This window comes from Aythya marila (assembly GCF_965140915.1).
Source record: "Aythya marila genome assembly, chromosome: 4".
In the NCBI taxonomy this organism is placed as follows: domain Eukaryota; kingdom Metazoa; phylum Chordata; class Aves; order Anseriformes; family Anatidae; genus Aythya; species Aythya marila.
Window position 1 is genome coordinate 7,961,506 of NC_139045.1, and position 20,303 is coordinate 7,981,808.

The 20,303-nt window shown below is 34.5% G+C and overlaps 1 protein-coding gene across 1 annotated transcript in view; it reads left to right on the top strand.

The window, feature by feature from the left end:
• The window catches only part of STPG2 (sperm tail PG-rich repeat containing 2), a gene marked incomplete at both ends in the record, with an annotated part of 32,613 nt that extends 12,740 nt beyond the window's left edge, over nt 1–19,873 (top strand). The window contains 2 exons of the mRNA XM_082758616.1: nt 13,115–13,257; nt 19,846–19,873. Coding sequence (XP_082614742.1) covers nt 13,115–13,257; nt 19,846–19,873 — 171 coding nt within the window. The remainder of the gene's footprint in view (nt 1–13,114; nt 13,258–19,845) is intronic.
• Nucleotides 19,874–20,303: the final 430 nt, after the last annotated feature.

Below are 20,303 nucleotides of genomic sequence, written 5' to 3' on the forward strand. Positions count from 1 at the left end.
AAGTAATACACTCATGCGTGATAAAACTGTAACTTTTCAAGTTGCGTGTACAACAGATGAATTGGACAGCAAAAAAAATACATGCTTTGTACTTGCAGTAGAGATGATTTATGACAGCTAATTCTGCTTGGCACATGGAAGGGAGCATTAATAGTTTGTCTCCTGAAAAGTGCAGTATCTTGCTGCTGCTATGTTTTTTTCCTCTTGTTGTTGTTGTTGTTGATTGAGATATATTTTGCTGCTGTGCTTGAAAAAAAGGGGCTTGCTGCTGTGACTTAAGGAAAATACTAAAATTTACTCATCCTCTCTGTTTTTGAGAAATAGAATACTATGCTAACACATTTTATGTATTTATGATCTCAGATTATCCAGCACTAAAGATCATATTCAGCACCCATCCAGAATATGTGCATGCATTTATGCTGTTTACAGAAGCCATTAGAATAATCTGGGAAGCTTCAATTTAAGATTGCCCAGGTAACCTTAATATGGCCTTGTTGTATCTATGGTTTGTGACACAATCTTTAATTACATGATGACACTGTGTTTTCTTCAGGATCTTGCCTTAGGGTATACAGAATAGATGAGTAGACAACATTCACTCAGTGAAGAGTTTTTTCTTTTTCTTTTCTTTCTTTCTTTCTTTCTTTTTTTTTTTTAATGTTCTTCATCCTGTGTGAGCTCCATATTATCTCTTACACATCCTCTTTATGGTGTTCTGAAATGAAGGTGATTCAGTTCCTTTCTAGCATCATCCTGCTGCTTGTAGCTTTTTTTAACCTCTCCACAACATAAAACATACCACCTTTCTTTGAAATCTAGTCATGTTCATTCTCACTGCTACTGTTCTCTGTTCCACTGTTCTCTGTACTGTTCTCTGCCTTGCGCTTTTTTATTCTTGCACCCATCCTTTGTGCCTCTTTCAAACTTGGTTTCCTCATTAAAAAGAAATCTTTTTTTTTTTTTTTTTTTAACAATACCAGGCTTTCTTGATGTGTACCAAAATTACATGAATCACTTTCATGTAATCATTCTGCTGATAAACTATGAATATGTGAAAATGGATACATGCTTTTGAAATGTCTCTATTTAATTAAAACCACCAACTCTATGCTGTGATGTGTTAAGAGAAAGAATGGCAGTGTTTTGCTATTGTGTTGACAACGTGAGCGATTTTAAATTTAGCACCTGAAAATGGAGTATGATAATTCATACTTGAATAATAGAATAATTAATATTTTTAGGGGCATCATAATGGCATGTTCAAATACAGTTACCTTTCAGTGTTAAATAAAATGAAAAAAATCACATATTCTGTCACTTTATCTGTGTTTGGCAACTGCTAATGCAGACTCTTAAAAGACTGATACAGTTCTATTAATTGTTGTTTATATCTGTGAAACATTTCTGTGCACTGTAGAATTAGCAACAGGAGTCTTTATTTATTTTTTTTTTTTTTAAAGCTACATTTCACCTCTATATGCAGCGTTTATTTGAAAATTATATATGGGAATTTGAAAGCAAAATAAAGGTATTGACCCTTGAGAGGATCTGAAGCTCATTGGTTTCAATAGTAAAACTGTAATGAATATTATTACAAATTCCAAGAATAATATATTGATTAACTTCGTTTTGCCTCTCCAATTGTAGATACTGGTCATTTTCTGATGTGGTTGTTTGAAAGCAGGTTGTCCAATGAATTTTATTTACCTCATATACTTGTATTTGTCACCTTATGCAGGTATGTTCCTGAAAACTCCTGGAAAAGGTGTTGTTATATAGATACTGTTTGCTGCAGTTTAACCTGATGAAATGATGAAAGAAATTCAGAGATTTTCATAGGAGGACATAATGTGATAATGGCACTTACATGTTTAAATTAACTACTACTGTCATGTTTATAGGTTTGATTTGCTGTGTATCAGTATCTCCTATCTACAGACTACTTGTTTATACAGTTTTTTAATACTTTTTTTGTTGTGTTTGAAAAAGCTTTCTCCAGATGTTGGTATTTTTTCAAGTGTTTGTACCACTGATTTCAGCAGCATGCTGAAATTCAATCTTATTCAGACTTCCTTTTCTATAAATGAAGAAAAATGCTTTGTCAGCTTCTTGAAAATTTTCTTACATCTGCATAAAACTTTTTTTTCTGTTTAATTCCTTCTGACAGAACGTGACCTGAATCTGCACAATGACAATCTGTTTCAGTTTGCCTTCCTTATGCTTTAGGTTTGAGATACAGTATTCTGAAGATGTTTGGTAGACTGGATCATACCTCCAAACAGTGATTATACTGACTGGTCTTGTTTGGCCATCTCCTCCCACTGTCCAATCTCCTGTGCTCAAGGTTACCTATGGTTTGTACTGTCCTAATGAGATCATCATGTGGAATTCATGTTCTGGCTTATAATATTTTCTTGGTTCAAACTGTTTCTTCATTCAGTATGTTAGACTCAGAAAATCAAATTATTCTCAAGCAAGCTTCTAAATGATCTTCTGTGACTTGAATTTTCATAGATCTCCTTTTGGATTGAGAAACTCATGTGCTAAACTTTCAAGGGAAATTAACTTCATACGAGTATATTGAAGTTTGTTTTATTTTATATCTTTTTGAGCACAGAATTGGCCTGGCAGTTTATTAATTCTTTTCTCACCTCTTCATCAAACCCACTGTGTTGAAGTGCAACATTTTGACTGTAGGATCTTAAAGAAACGTATGTGCAGAATAAAGAAGCTTTGACATTTTTTGTGGAGCTCCTATGACATTATTTGTCTCTGCAGTGTATTCTGTCTGACAGCAAACACAGTGGCTAATCCATCCAGTTTGTGACCAAATTTTATCCAAACACAAATAACAAAGTGTTTTCTTCACAAGCATATTGTTGAATTTGGTTAGCTTTGTACCTTTAAAAAATGTGAAATTATAAAGTTTCAAGAATTATAATACATAATGTTGTGGGAAGCACTGTATAATATAACTTATGGAATGGCATAAAAATTACAGATTAATAAAAATATCTCTTAAAAGTGAGGAAGTATTCTTATGTTAACATAGTTTTAAAGCCATACTCTGTTATGTACCTGTATAGATCCTTGTGGACACTGTCTGATGAAATGTCTTCTCCCTCAAAACTCTTGAGGGAAGAAAAATGAGCAGTTCTGCTGAGAGTGATAGGAAGAGAGACAACGCTTCAATTTGCTATCAGTTGTTATAATCCTTTACTGGATGGTTTGATTAAACTTTAAACACTAAAAAAAAAAAAAAAAAAAAAAAAAAAAGGAGTCAAGGAAATAATTTTCTTAAGTAGGACCTTTCAAAATTAGTGTTATTTCATAAACCGATTCATTTTCATGCCTGATGTTTATAGCTTAAATGCAGATCGACAAATTTGACCCTTTTAGAAAGATTGCTATATTTAGTGTCATTAACTATTTTCAGCATGATATTAATTAGAATATGCAAGTTAGCTGAGCATTTTAGAGATTAAATTCATTTGATGGGGCTGTATTGATAACAAGTAATAGTGATGTAATACTTGTTTCTCAAGGAGAGCCTGTTTATTGTGTAAAGAAATCTAAACAGGAGTAGCTCTTGATACCTGCAGCTATGTCATAATTTGTATCAGAGCATTTAAAAAAATTGAGTATTGGAAGCCAAGAAAAATCTGTGAGAGCTAATGCTAATGTAGATTTTTTTTTGGTCACTTCCAAATCTTTACTCTCCCTTGGAAGGAAAATAGATTTTGACCAACATTGCTTTAAATTATGTGGGTTGGTACTAACCAGCTGCTAGAGTGACCCTCTGAGGATTATAGGCAGAACTTTTGTTTTTTCAGGACAGGTGACATAGGAAATGGGTATTTATCTGCTTTTGCCACTTTTCTGTTACACTAAGTGCAGCTTGCTTTCTTCCCGTCTAAGTAGAGCTAGCTAAATTATACCATCTAGTGATCAGAGGGTGCATTTAGCTGGACTGAAATTAGGTGTCTCCTACTGTGACTCTTCCTGCTCTAGAAGCCAAAAGTATTTTAATTTAGCACTGGCTGTACTTGCATTAATATGGAAGAAGCATGACAAATTCTTACTATCAAGAGAGTAAAGTTTGACATTTAAATTACACTTTTTAAGGTCCTGAAAAATTGTTAGATACGGTGGCTTAGTAATCACTGGAACTGGGGCTTCATGCAGGTGTCTGAATTCTTTATCAGATCTTTATTGAATCAGTAGGAAAAGTTCCATTACTTAATGTGTTGAAAGGTTGCTGAGAAGTGACTGTGTTTGAAGGTTTTTTGAACCTCTGCTCTTTTAGAGTACAAACCTCCATAGGTATGCTTGAGCATGTGGGGAAAAATGCTTACAGCTGTGCAGTTTAACTTAATCCTGTGAATAGTGAATCTTATTTTAGCCAGTACAAATAGATGCCGTGTATAAATAGTCATTCACAGGGTGTAAGTGGTTTTTGGGATCAGGATTTTACTTTAGTATATTTGTTAATACTTAAGGACAACCGATTTGATATTACTTTAGACCTTTAAAAATGCTTTTGTAATCAGCAAAGCTCCAACAGGATTTTTGAAGTAAGCTTAATGTAGTTTGTTTTGTCTTCATTTGCATTTATACACTTCTCAGCAACAGCTCAGCTGTGCCTGGCACTGACACTGTCTTGAGCTGATTTCCATTTCTTAGTATAGAAAATATTAAAGGTTTGACAGTATTGTAAATGTCATTAATACCACAACTAATATCTGTCAGTTCTTAGAGCAGAAACATGCATAATTTCAATTTCTAGTTCCGTCACTGTAATGCACTTTGTTGGAGAGAAAATGCTTTAAAGGGCAACAAAATGGTAGAGATGTACAAGCAAACAGAAGCAACACGGCTAAATGAATGTCATCATAGTGTAGACCATGATTTTCATTGTAGGCACTATTTACATATTAGGGAAAAGTAATTTTCACAAAGCACTGTGAAATTTATAATAATGTCCAGTATGTCTTCAGAGTTTTTTTTTTTTTTCAAAATGATGCATTTTGGGAAGTCTATACTGACAAATGCATTATTATCTTGAAAATTTTCAGTTGTCTGTCAGACCTCGAAACGATAAACTTCATTGTGTCAATTTCAATATATATAGATTTTTTTTACTTAGGTTTTTAAAACGTATATATTCTGAGTAAAAAACAAAATACAAAAACCAACAACTTGAAAATTGTATGAAGAGGAGAGTTTTATGTAATTCTTTTTTTTTTTTTTTTAAGACTTTTACAGTAACTTGTTGATTTGATGAAATTTTCCATTCTTAGTTTCTGCCCACAAATTAAATATTGTTTTTAAGAAATGACAAAAGACTATCACCTGGTTTTTAAGTTGTGTAAGAATGAGGTAAATAGGATTACCATTTTAAAAGAATGATTTTTTTGATCTTTTTTGGATAACTTCAGGAATAGATGAATGTTAGCTCTTCAAAGTGTTTCGGTTAGACAGACTTAACTCTACTAATTGCTTGATTAACTGTATTCTGGGATTCTAACTGTTGCTGTTTTTTAATCAATGGTTATCTAAAGGAAAATGAATGAGCAATTTGTGAGCATGGGTGATAATAAATCAGACGTAATCCTGTGTCTTAATTTTTCTTAGGGGAGCTCTCGAGGCTCTCCAGTTTGTTTGTAGGAGCACTGCATATTTAACTCCTATTCACTGGTAAATTTTCACATCTGAGGCATCTATAAGCATCCTTCTTGGTCCAAGGGCTGGCTTTTTAAGCACTGAAAAGTCCGAGACAGGCAGTCAGAAGTCAGTTCTTTGGTCAGCAAGTTTCTAAACTTTGGCAAATGTAGAAGGTTTAATTGAAGTAATTAGTTTCATTTAAAAAAAAAAAAATGTTATAAATGTTTGTAGGCTCCCAGATTATATCTCTGCTCTACTGAGTTGTGCATCACTGATGACAAGTGTAAGTTGTGTTCCCACAATCTGAAGATGAGGGAGGAGTGAGGGGAAGAGGCACAGGACATATTTTCACAAGGAATGGTTGTCTTGCAGAGGCTTGTGGACATAAAGCCTGCTGACAGCTCTGGCTGGGTAAATTTGGAGTGTTTCTTGAATATCAGGTACTCCATCAAAATGGAGTACAAATTAGTAACACATATGGGAAAACCTCTTTCTTTTTCATTAATGTTACCTGGCCAATTTTTTTATTCTCATGTGGAGTATTCAGCAATGTATATTTAACAATTAAAAAATTTACCAGTTTAGGAGATCCTAAAGCAAAAGCACAATGACTAAACAAGGCAGGATGCATCTAATGTAATTAACATACTTCAAAGTAAGATGACTTTTTACTTTTCTGATTGTAAATCTTTCAAGGTAACATTAATGAAGCCATGCTGTAACTGTGATGTACATTTTTTTTTTTTCTTACAAAATAGGTGAATTGCCAGGAGCAGGTAGAGTTAATGAGACATGGAGTTTCAAATATTACAATACAGTGGCAACAGACAGACAACTTCCGGGGTCCCACAGTGGGATTTAAACATGCTTTTAGTCAAGCAAATGCTTGTGTTGTCAATGACAAGAGTATTTTCAGGATATGACTTTTTGACTTTTTTTTTTTTTTTTTTTTTTCTAATTGGCAATAAATTAATTTTTCCCCATATTGAGTCTGTTTTGCCCATTATAGTAATTGATTAGTGATCACACTGTCTTTATCTTGTGCCATCCTAATTTCTCCCTGTTGTCCCACTCAAGGGTGGGGAAAATGAGTGAGCGGGTGGGTAGGAGTTTGGCTATTAGCAAAATTTAATGTACAACATTCATGTAGAAAACAAGATTTGAATCAATAACGTTACCACTTTGTTACAGGCATGAAAGCGCGGGTATAAGTTCCAACTAAAATAATTTTGTGATAAATCTGCACTGGAAAAGATCAGGCTAAAACTTTCCCTGTCTCATTTTAATGGTGGCAGCAGTGCTGTATGAATGTTGTAATGGTAACCACGTGTTATGTGGACATTAATGGGTGATCTCATGGATAATTAAGAAAACTTAGAAATTCCCTGTAAAATTGGAGGGAATAAGCTGCTTCGTGAAATCAGTTTCTCCTTGAGATTTTATAATCCTGCAACACAACTGGTAGCTATTAAAGAAATCCAGTTAGTAGGTCTCTGAGATACAATATCAGGCTGACATTTTCAAGGTTGCTTAAAGGAACTAGGTGCCCATGGAATTATGATTCTCTTCTGTTACTTTTGAAATCCCATTGCTACTGATCCTATTTTTTTCTTTTTCATTGCTGATCACATTTTGACCAAATCCCTCATGAAAATTAGAAATAAACAGATTTCTTTTGTGTTAATATTAAGTGATTCTAGTATCTAGAGCTTTCCTATATTTGAAGAGATCCACCAAGGAAGGAACAGGTATCTCAGCTTTAAGCTAGGTCTTATAATATCTTAGGATATTTCTCATACTTAAGCCAAAATAAAGGTTTTGCATATGCGTATTTCCTTGTAATGGATGTCCTTTTCTGTGGTAAAATAACAACACTACTGTTAAATACCTTTCTATGTGTCCTTGGGGTTATTTATACCGAAAAGACGCAAGCATTTATATATTTGTGGAACACTTCAGCTCAGTGTTTTGTTGAGGTATTTATTTATGTTCTTGGAGAGGAATTAAAGGTATTCTGGATTACCTGTAAATCAGTTTGTGATCAGTTCTGTTCAGGGTTCCTGTTTCTTTATTAAAATATGGATGAAATTGCTTTCTAATATATGCCAAGTTGTTAAGAATTTACTTCAATAATCCATATAGAGACATTCAAGTTTTTTAGATTAAAGACTGTAAATATATAAAGCATTCTTCTGCTATACAAAAATAAAAATATCGTATTATAACTAATGGTTGGACTGGTTCAGTGTTCTCATATATCCAACACGCACAGTAACATTTTCTGGAAGAAAGAAGACTTCCAAGTGATAGCATTATTATTTTTGCCTAATTTGTTTTTCCACTGCTGATTATGATTCTATTTTTAGTTTTAATTTGAATCATTAAAATCTTGTAAGAAATGCTTGCAGTTCTGTCATGTTTTGCTGTCTTAGAGAACAAAAACAGTTTCTGAACTCTCACTAAATCTGTAACTGATAGCAAACTAATCTTTTGTCTGATACATTTTGCCACCCATTCTAGTCTAGAAAATTTTGATCCTAACAATATAAAACAATCTAAGTATTATGTTTCATCTCAATGGTTCAATAAGACATATTGTGATTATATCAGTTTAATTAAAGGGTGAAAATAGGATAATGGGGTTTAAAAGCTGTCAAACATTATTTGTAAGTATATCTTTTCATGGCAGAGATCATCAGAACAAAACATTCCTGCCTATTGCAGTGAATAAACTGCATAAATCAGTCTTCTGTACTTTTAAAAAAACTAATATAAGCAGAGCTTACTAAACAAAGTAAAATCTTAGTAAAAAATGCATAGTCCTGAAGGATAACACACTGTTCTTTTTAAGTTACAGAGAAATATAGTTGATATATAAGGATTTTATTACACTCAATATCTTCTAATTTATAACACTGAGTTTCATCATCTGCTGAAATATCCTACCATATTGAAGAATTTTCTGTCATCTTCCATACCTTGTATGTACCATAAGAAAAAAGTAACTGATAGATTTTTTTTTTATATATTTTTTTCCCTGAACAGGCTGAGGTCATGCCGTAAAACACATTGATATATTAGACACAGTTATTCAGACTATGCTGTCTGTAAAATTAGTAAACTTGTGAAATTCCAAAGAAGAAAAATGTTTTTGTTTTGTTTTTTCACTTGCACCTTCTAAGTTAATTCTCTTACCTCAGAGACTGGACAACATTTCACATCCTGGGACTGGGTAGCTTTAGTTGACAAGTAAATTATTGGTCTCTCTTCATTGCCATAGTAGTAATGTACAAACAGTAGTAATTGGTTTTCCTTCAAATTAAAGGAAAGGTAAACGATTGTAAAGTAAATAATACAATTTATGAAATACTGTCTCATAAATATGAGAACCTAATGGATCTCAAGGTTTGCAGATGGAGTAGAAAAGCTGCATGTGCATTATTAACCTGACTCTGTGTAACTTAGTGTTAAAATGTTCCAGCTCCCACCTGTGTTAAGTATTTTAAGTAACAGGTGCATTATGACTATAAAGGAAGTGCTCTCAGTTGCAATATGATTCAGATATCTTCAAAATATATTTTCTCGTGAATTGCTGTAAATCACTCTGAATGCCAGTTGTAAACTCTGTGAATTTTTAACAGATGTAAGTGGAAATTGAGCTAGGCTGGCAGGAATGCATATGTACATCTCATGTCATTCTTTTGCTGCTATTCAAATTCAGAACAGTTGAGATACAGTCACGCTAAAGAAAAAACAGCTCTGCACAGATATTTGGTTAAATATTTTTTACATAAAAAATGATGACGTGTACAGTTGCAGTTTGTATAGAATTTATTGAATGCTTCTGATTTGGATTTTTGTTTTTTTTAAATTGTATCAGGTACAGCATTTTAAGGACAATATTTTTCATTTTATTATTGCAGATCAACTCAGAAGTTGATTTTCTATTCTCTTTATCCATGTGATCTCTGTACAAGGCTTGTTTGATCTAAAGCTGTTCGATTTTAATAAATTCTTGGAATTGAGTATGTAGGACAGATATCTTTTTTGAAACGCAGAATATATGTTAACTCAGGCTAATGTAAATTTATGTTGCAGTAGCATAAAGAAGTTTTGCAAGTGCAAAATCTTTTCAGCTCTGTAAGATGGAAAGTATGCAGTATGAATTAGACAATCAACTGTTAATTACAGTTCACCAAAGCCACTAATGTCATGTTCTAATACAGTCCTTCCTGGTATTGAGCATATAATGCCTTAGCAATTCAGTAAAATGCTGATTTTGAAATAAGTTCCATACCTAAAGTTTTAAACAAGCAGCATTTTCTTTAAACTTTGCTTAAGTATGATTTATTGTGCTTTTTGTATGAGAGGAAGCACTATGGTTATGCTAGCACTTCTGTAGACTCAACTAGTTAGGATACTACCAACAACAAGCTCTGCATGTGCCCGTAACTTGTCGGCATGCAAGACAGACAGTACTTGTTAAATGTGGAATAATTTTGGATTAAATTATTTGAACTGCACTGCACATTTTTTTTTTTTCATGAAACCTCACGAAACACTTTGTTATTTTATATTATTGAGTTGTGTGGAGGTGTTTAGAAAAATTATCTTATGTTCAAGTATAGAGAGTTAGTTTTAATTTATCTTATTATATTTATATACCAACAAAACAAGTGGTGCTCTTCTGGAGGATTACCATGATCTGACCTTGTTTTCTCCAAACAAAACAGATCCATGAAAGCTATATATAGTCTTTAATGTAAACAGATCTTGCATAAGCAAAAATTTCCAATTTATTGTCTCAGTTCACATAAGATCAGGTAGTATATTTGTTTGTACTATGAAGCATGATACCTTATCTGAGTACTTTGAACTATGGAGAAAATGTGAAGAAGCTAAAGGACTTTTCATCAAATCTTACGTTTGCTGCAAAGTGGGAGTCAAATCACAAAACAGAGCATTTTACTAAGTCAATACTCCATATACTGCCCCGTCCCAATCCTCACAGTGACTGGTTAGTAGTTCATTTTATCTATGTCTTAAAATGAAAAAGACATAAGCATTCACTTTTAATTTCACTTCAACTTGATACATACATCAAGCAATTGTTGCTTTCCATAAATACGTAGATAGTTACACGACATGAGTTATGTATATTTTTTTCAGGGTTTTCAAGGACCTGGATAATATGAAAAGTCAGTTTTGGAAGAAGGAAAACATAATACAGAAGGGAAATTAATTTTTATGTGCTCCATTTCTTTCAAAATATCAAGAAAGCCATATGTGTTTTTCTTTCCTCATTCAGAAGTATTATAATAACCTGACTAGTAAAACAGTAAGATAACTGTGAAGAAATAATAATTGTACTGTTCTATAACTGTTTTTAATTTCTTTGTATGTTTTTCCATTGTTTAGTCTAGCTAAACAATGTTGAGATCTGTATGAAAGTCCATCAGACATAAAAGTACTTATGGATCCAAACGTCTGTGTTTATGTATATACTTGAAAGTTCTCACATAAATAACCAGTTTGTATTTTGCTTTATTTCACATGCAATGCATGGAGAATTTCACAAGCCTTTCAGTGGTTATAGACATAATTCAGATAATGATAGTACATAGGTTTGTACTCCAAAAGCATGGTGACAGAAATAAGTGCAATCTTTTTAGAGCATGTAAACCACTGTAAAATATACAGTGTATACACTTACAATGGGTATTGTCTTATATTAGAAGGAGGTTTGCACTGAACCATACATAGGTCAGGTGCTGGACTGTGACTGAGGTATTTACTACCTTTCTGAAACACATACGATATTTAAAAGTAGTTTACATATATATATATATATATATATATATATATAAGCTATATATATATATATAAGCTAATTTACATCTTTCAGCTGTTAGTGATTCAAGCTGACATTTTCATGACTCTGTGACCAAACGTAAAAAATGATTTATTAAAATTATCATGAAATACCCAGCAAATGCAAGCTGGCAATACACATATAATGTAGTATAGTTTTGAACAAATCTTTGCTTCTCATTTCTCTTTCCCTGTTATTTCTCCAAAGGCCTATTTTTCTCCCATCTGTATTCATCTTCATTAGCATAAGATAGCTGCCCCAGTTTTTGGGACAAAACCTGATTTTGTTTCTATCAATTAGATTATCTTTCTGTTTTTTTCTTCTTACTCACTAATAATGTAATGTATTCTGAAATTATAGCTGAATAAGCATGTCTGGCTTTTCTTAAACACTTTTAGAAAGTTTCTGTTCAGAAAGTTACTGGTTGGGTTTATCAAGGTAGTTTTTTCTTTTTCACACTTTATAGTCAGCTAAAATTTACTGTATGCTTTTTACTTTTTTTTCTTTTTCTTTTAAAATTCCAAAATAATCCATGTTCTATTTATGTTCTATAGAACCGTGTGATAGTTGTGTGGGAAACAGGCTTTGAATAGCTTGTAGCTTCTAAGCTTTAGCAGCTTTAAAGGTTTCATCCCCTCTACTTTATACTTCAGAAACATTTATTTTCTGAAAATAATATTCATGGGGGAAAAAAAGCAGGACTGAATAAAATGAAACAGCCTAAAAACAAGGATGCACATCTGTTTTTTTTTTTTTTTTTTTTTTTTTTTTTTTTAATTTATTTTTTCAGTGATGGTGAGCTGAATGCTAAATTTGATGTTTGCATTGGTGACTGGAGAGTGATTCCATGGAGGAATATTAGTTCAATTGTTTTGAATAAGATTTAAAAAGTCATGTGGTTTAGCGATATAGTGGCCTTTAGTGGGATTTATGTAAACACAATAATTTCAGCTGCCTGGGGACTGTGTTGCATAACAAAGGATTATTCTCATGTGCCAAGGCCAACTAGCGTGGCACAACTCATGCTCACACATGAGCTAAATTCTTTTCCCCTAAAATGTATTTACAATTAATTTACAATTCTTCCCCCCCTTATTTTTTATGTCTACTAGTTGGTTTGTGGTATTTAAGTATCAAAGTATAAAAAATTATTTTGCAATTTATGCCAATTGTATACAATATGCGCTATGTATAGAAATAGCAATGATGAAAACTGCAAATAGAAAGCATAATATTTCAAAGGTAGCCAAGGCTTTGAAAATATACCTGTAGCTATATCACTAATGCATGGGCTGATGGAATAAACATTTTGCATATCATCAGCTAGTCTGTTTGTGGGCATCCATACAAAATATTCTGTATAAACAAGTGGTGTCAATGCTTGCCGTTAATACGCAGTTGAAAATCACTTCTATGTGACCAGAAAGATTCAAGCTGGTAGCTGCCAAGTTTCTAAATTACAGTCATAAAGAAAAAAAGAGTACTATACTGATGTAAGCACTTTCTGCTTTTGTAGTTCCTGAATGTGCTGTAGGCTATCATTGGAATATTTTTTTCCCCCTCGTGCTTCACTAGAGTTTTGTACATGTGAAATCAATCACACCAGCTCCTGGCACGTATAATGAACCACACACAGCTCTCAAGTCCTTGAACAAAACATCAGGAATGAAAAAGATCCCATTTCGTAAAACTGCTCTTCGATTTGCTCAAGACTGCAGGCTAGTATATACACTAGGTTTGCAATTAATCCAAATACTGGCATTCAGGACAAATAACCTAATATAAGGAAGACTGATATTCTAGGACGCCAGTAATTAATCTTGTAATTGAAAATACAGTAAACATGAAATTAATTTGAAAGGAAAATAAGAATTAGAGAAAATATATATTGGATTCTGGCCAAAGGGATGAAAATGCAGTTCTCATCAACATTATTTTAGGTTTCTAGGAAATCTGAACATATGTTTATCTATGCAAACTAATTTATAATAATATGTTTGGTTTACTTCATTTATAGTGTTCCTGACTAATGAAGAAGCAATATAAATGGAATCTGTGGTTGGTGCATTTCTTCTTGTTTTGGTATTTAGGGGTAGTATTAAATAAAGCTCTTTCTCAAAAATACAGCCACTATAGTTATCTATAAAAATAAAATAGTAAAGGTGCGTTCTTTCCATGATTTTACTTAGGTCAATACATGAGTAATAAGTTGTATTTTCAATTTGCTGGAAAGTTTGTGTCTCACACCAGTTTATTAGTGGTATGTGAATGAAAGGGCGAGTGGTAGAATGCATTTCTAAAAGGCACATTCATGTCAGCATGCTCCTTTGACGTTGGCACATGATCATGTAAAGTCAAAGGTACTTGATGGCACATCAATTCTTTTTGGTCATCAGTTGTGACCAACCACTGTGGACAGACTTCTTGATGCCCTCTGTAGCTTTTTTTTTTTTTTTTTTTTTTTTTGCATTTGCTTCTCTTTGTTTTGTCCTCATGTCATGCCAGTCATCTGCAGCTGGTTTCATTGAAGCTTGCTTTTCACAATTCTTGACATACGTAGAAGTAATGTTCTTGTGGGCCAGTTGCCCAAGCCACCTAGATAAATGACATATATCCTCCTACTATCTTATCTGCCACTCGTTAATGCCCTGTGCTGGAAACAGAGAAATATGCACAGATACCTTCTGAATGACACTGCAATGTCATCCTCAGATTAATATGATACTAAAAAAATATTAAAATTAACAATAAAATTAAAACGGTATTAATAATAAACAGCAACCAGCAAAAACGCTTTCCTCTCTGATTTGGTATCATTTTTGTGGCTGCATCTAGGCTCTGGCATCCCTTTCTGGTCTACCCCATACAGGAAAGATCCTGATGGGGGTCGAGTGGGCCTAGCCCAGGGCACTGGGGGGAGTGAAGGGTCAGGACAGACAGCGAAAGGTGAGCAGCACCAGGCCCATGCTTGCAGGTGAAGACAGCCTAGCTAGCAAGAGGAAAAGATTACCTCTATCCTAGCTGAAACCAGGAGAGTATCCACACCATTTATGTCATGCTCTGGTCCCACACTCTCCAATGAATCACCACTTTTCATATGTGTGTATGAAATTTCCACTGAGTTTGTTTAGTCTGTGACTGACATTGGGTTCCATCTGTCACAATGGTCTTTCAGGGCAGACGAGATGGTCTGTGGGGTTGGATTGTCACACGCTGAAGCCTGTTCTGATTCCATCACATCGCTGTGCTTGTCCAGTTCTATCAAAATTCATTTGTTATTATTTGCGTGACTGCTACTCGGGTACCAGCAATAGGACATAAAGCAATCAAAGCAGTGGTGACATACAGTATTATACAGTAATTAACATAATACAATTCGAATCATGGCAGATTCTCACCCATCGTTTAGAATTTGGATCTTCAGCTCCTCAAAGTTTACCTCTTTTTTAAAAGCCTCAGTACTGTGAACATTATAGTAACTCTTCCAAATTAAAATTATATTTTTGAATAATAATAATTATTATTATTTTGAAATGAGCTTAAAGGCAAAACCAATCAGTTTTGACTTTTTTTTTTTTTGTGAAAAGCAGACAATATTTTTGTCACAATGGTTCCACATTTATTTTTGTCTGTATTTAAAATTAAAAGAACACCTTATGATTTGGGAAAATTATGTAAATACTAGAGAAGTGGAAAAAAAAAAGGTGGTGAATTAGAGAGTTTACCAGCAGTTTTTGGAATAACAAGTTCTGAGGCTCTTCAGCTTTCCTTCTCAAATTTTTATTGTATAGGCTTTTTGCTTTTATTCACAACTTCCCTACCTCTACTTCCAAATAATAATCATTTTAAAATATGTTTCACTACTTTCTCTAAGTGTTATATAGTCTTAAAACATTTTGGGACCTGGTTCTAAGTCATCATCAAAGGAAGTATTTAAGAGCATAATTAATTCTAATTGTAAAGCTCTATTACCATGACTCCATGTTTATGTTGAATCCAACTCATAGCTAAATAGATTATCATATACTCACATTCACTAATGAATAGTCTATTATTTTTAAAATATATAAAGTTACGTTGCTAGTCCTTCTGCCCTAACTTCTAAGGGAATCATTTATCATTCTAGTTTGAACACTGAAATCTAATTTGATTTGAGTATAGAACACAAAAGTAAAAGTTAACGTGCTAACCAAATCTTGGAACAGTGAATAGAAGGTGCACAAATTCGAAGGGTAAAAAGAAAGATCACAGTAATCAGATAATTAATAAATTCTGAAAACTTAGGCAATCATACGTATTTACAAAACACCCCTTAATGCTATTTAGCAATAAGAAAAGCCTTAAAAGGAGCACAATTTTTAATCTCAGCATCCAATATAAAGACCTATTTTTTACAAAGATTTAACTGTGTTAAAAAAATAAACCTGGAGGTTGGAGTATGTTTAGTCCCTTCTCTTTTGCTACACTTAATAAGTAAATGCTCTGCTGCTGGGAGCCTAACTTTGTGCTGCATTGTGTCTGAGGGCTTCTCATTCTCTGATCATTAAAAACTTGATTATTGGTCACTTTCACACTGGGTTTTCCCATCCACACAGACTGAGATGTTGGTTTGTGCCCAGTCTCACCAGGATAAAGAATCAATATATGGGTGAGGAATGTGCTTTGACCCCAAGACACGGAAACACATGTAGCCCAAAATGAAGATGTTACTCGAATGAGTTCTTCCCTTGGATGTGTAACTCAGTGATGCTGTAGCACAACTTTTTTCTGGCTTTCATACTTTTGTGTGTGTAAAACAGTATCCCTAGATGGAACAACTGAAATCCTTTCACTTCAGCTAAAAGAGCCCACTTTTTTTTTTTTTTTTTTTTTTTTTTAAATTTCTTCTGCTTCTGTAGTTGGGTAAAGAGCCACAGCAAAGTTTATTTCTCTTTACAGTATAGTTTCATGATTTGCATTTTGGTTCTCTTTAAAATAGATATTAAATAAATAAAAACAAAAATAACAAATAAAATCAAAAATAACAAATAAAAATAAACATAAAAATAACAGATAATAAATAAATAGATATTAAATCCCATGACCTCCTGTTCTGTCTGTCTTTGTTACAGACTCTCCACAGTAAATCATGCATTTAGATTTTGGCAAAGAAAAATCTTTCTGCAGTTTTTGAAGTGTGTCTACAGATAGTGAACACATGATTCAGTTTTTCTCACAGAGTAGGTTTAAGTGAGAAAGGTGAAAAAAGGCAAGGTTTACCGGTCTTGCAGAACAGGCTAGTTGCTAGTGTTATCACTGCTGATTTTTTTGGTCGAGAAAAGGTTATTTTGCAGCCAGAATATGCATCTGGAGACTCCCTTCAATTTTATAGGCATACACTTCCCCACAACTACTCAAAGAGGAACTTCACTAGGTGATAATCACTTGCATTTGTAGAAAATAATTAATTACAGTGTTTTCAACTGGACAATGGCAAAATGTAAATCATATTGTCTGATGAAAAGGTTTGTAATTTTATGCCAGACTTTTGGGTTTACAAAGTCTTTGTCTTAGTTTTGTGTTTATGTTGTTATATAAATGAGCAATTATTCATTCAGCTAGATAGCACACACAATGCAATCAGTTTTTAAATGTACTTAGGATCGTAGAATCATCCATAGACCTCTCCCTCTTTTGTACATTTTTCTTTGCATTTATTTATAGAAGGAAAGATACATTTCTTGATTTTTATTTAAATGCATACATAAAGTATAGCTAAGAACTTAAAAGGATTAAAATACAAAATTACTGCCTTATCTCAATTGTGAGATGGTTATGGTGTTCTGCCATTTATTCCCTGATACATGACAATCTGAGAATCCTCATAAAAGGCAAAGGCATGTGTTTTGATAGTTAGATTAAATGCTAGGATAGATTTTTCTGCATTGCAGAAACAGAAATAAGAGAGTTCCCTTAGGTGTTAATCAGCCAAACTCAACTGCTCACTTATATTGTCCTGGCAATTAATTGTAGATATATTTAGATATGGCACCTGTATAATCAGTGTTGGAACTAAAGATACTTCATGTTCCCCAGCCTATATACTAAAACCAATTGCTAGCAAAGATTGATGATGCCTGTTTTCATTTGGAAAGACAAAAATATCTGTAGTTAACATTTAAAAGTTCAATATTCAGTATTATAAAAAATAGCTCATTGTTCATTGCATTTATCATGAGACAAGCTCAGTGTTACTATTTATTTCATTCTTCATAAACATTAAGATCTTTATATGTGTATTTTTGTAGGAAAAGATAACAAAGTTGCAAAAAAGTTGTGAGTAGCAGAAGGATATAAATTTGGAAAGAGACATGATTCTAAACAAACTCCACCTCTTCCCACAACAGTTGTATATCTGTGGCTCAGTAAGCATCCAGACAAGTACCTTCTCTTTTCTCTGCTGCCATCACAGAACACAGTTGTTTTAGAAACAGCTTCTGATTTCGTGGTCTTAATGGATCTACCCAATTGCTTAGACTTCTCTCTCATGGTCTTAGGGTCCTTTTTGTGCTCTATTTCTTTTGGTGGTTAGGAGCAAATTCCTACGTTACTGTAGTGGGTTTACATGGCAAGGTTTTGGTAGCGGGGTCTGCAGGGGTGGCTTCTGCGAGAAGAATCCGGAAGCTGCCCCATATTACATAAGGGCCAGTTTCAGCTGGCACCAAAGGGACCCACTGCTGCCCAGAGTCAAGCCAATAAGCAATATTGTTTGCACATCTGCGAGAGTAGATTTAGGAAAGGGGGAAAAAAAATCTGGCCAACAGCAGCTGGGAGAGTGAGGAGTGAGAAGCAGCCCTGTACCCCCCAAGGTCAGGGCAGGAGGTGCTCCAGGCAGGCAGCTGCAGTTCCCCCGCATGGCCTTTGGAGAGGCCCCTGGTGGAGCAGGCTGTCCCCCTGCACCCATGGGTCCCACATGGAGCAGATCTCCACGCTGCAGCCCCCCCATGGGTGGAGGAGCCCCCGGTGGAGCAGGTGGATGTGGCCTGGAGGAGGCCGCGGCCCATGGAGAGCCCCCGCAGGAGCAGGCCGCGGGCCGGAGCTGCAGCCCATGGAGAGGAGCCCACGCAGGAGCAGGGGTCTAGGGGGAGCTGCCGCCCACCCGTGGGGGACCTGTGCTGGAGCAGTTTGCTCCTGGGGGATGGACCCCATGGGACGGAGCCGTGTGGGAGCAGTGCTTGAAGAGCTGCTGCCTGTGGGCAGCCCACATGGGATCAGTTCGGGAAGGACGGCATCCCGTGGGAGGGACCCCACGTGGAGCAGGGGCAGAGAGGGACCGTGAAGGAGAGGCAGAGGTGAAGCATCACGGCCTGACCGCAGCCATCTTTCCCCCATTCCCCACTGCTGTTCAGGGTGAGTAGATTGAAGATGGTGGATATGGTGGAAGGTGTTTTTAGTTTCTTTCCTTTGTCTCTCTCTTCTCTAGCTTGTTAGTAATAGGTAACAGTTTTCACTAATCTCCTAGTGCTGAGTCTGTTTTACCTGTGATGATAACGATTGAGTGATCTTCCTATCCTTATCTCAACCCCTGAGCCCTTTGCACTGTATTTTCTTCCCCTTTCCCTTTGAGGTGGGGAAGTGAGAGAGCAGTCGTGGTGGAGCTCAGCTGCCCACCTGTGTAAAACCACCACAGTTACATACCAGTTCTTAGGACAAATTCTATATGTGCAACACTGGACACTGGAAGCCCTGCAATATTACTGTTATGTGGATCTAAAGGCAGACAGCTAAGGTTGCATTAACAACCTGATTCAGGAAATCATCCAAGTTCATTTCAGCATCAGATGTGAATAGGAGCTAAAGTTGCAGATATTTAAATGCACATACAGCCCAGGTGCCTCCCTGCATCTTTTCCTGAAAAATGGTGATACACTGACACCTCAGTGCATGCACGTTCAACTGTTTTCCTCACATTATAATAACTAAAATGGATTTTAAGTCTTTGGGATTTAAACACATTCTTAACATGTTTCGTTGAGTTAGATGTCTGAAATCAAGTATGTTTTTGATGTTAGATTAAGTGGCAGTGACTGGATGCATGTTTTATTTTTTTTTTTATCTTATAAAACTGCAAAGAAGTGATAGACATATTTTATAGCCTACAATCAAAGTTTTCTGTATTCTTTCACAAAAATTCAAAGATGTTATTATGGTATTTTTCATCTAACATTATCTAGTTTTAAGACTGAAGCTCCGATGTTAAAAGGAAATGTGGAGTTTGTATGTCTTTTTGGTCCATTGTTTTTGACTTTTTCTGATTCTTGTAATAGGCGTTTACTTTTTGCAACTATTACGTGAAATGTTCTCTATAAAATATGCAAGTTGGGAAATATGGCTTTTGGTGTTTCTGTAATAACCATAGCTGTTTAATTTTACAAGAGTTTTAGTATTTAACGTTTTGTTAGTATAATCTGTGTTCTTCATTTTATAATAAAATGTAAAACTTGTCTGATATATAGAAACAGTAAAACTAGCAGTATACACTGAAATTGATTAGATTATTATTTCTAATGTTAACAGGGTTCACATGAATTTAAAATATAAAAGGCAATTGTAAATGAGTTATTTGTAAAAGGCTATTCTATATGTCGGAACATTTGTGTATGCTCTATAATTTTCAAGTCAAAGAAAATACCAAAAAACTACAAAAACAGAAACAAGTATCTGTCTTGTCAACAACAGAAAAAAGCCCAACAGCTGCTCTGGTAAGAAAACTTGCCAGATTCTA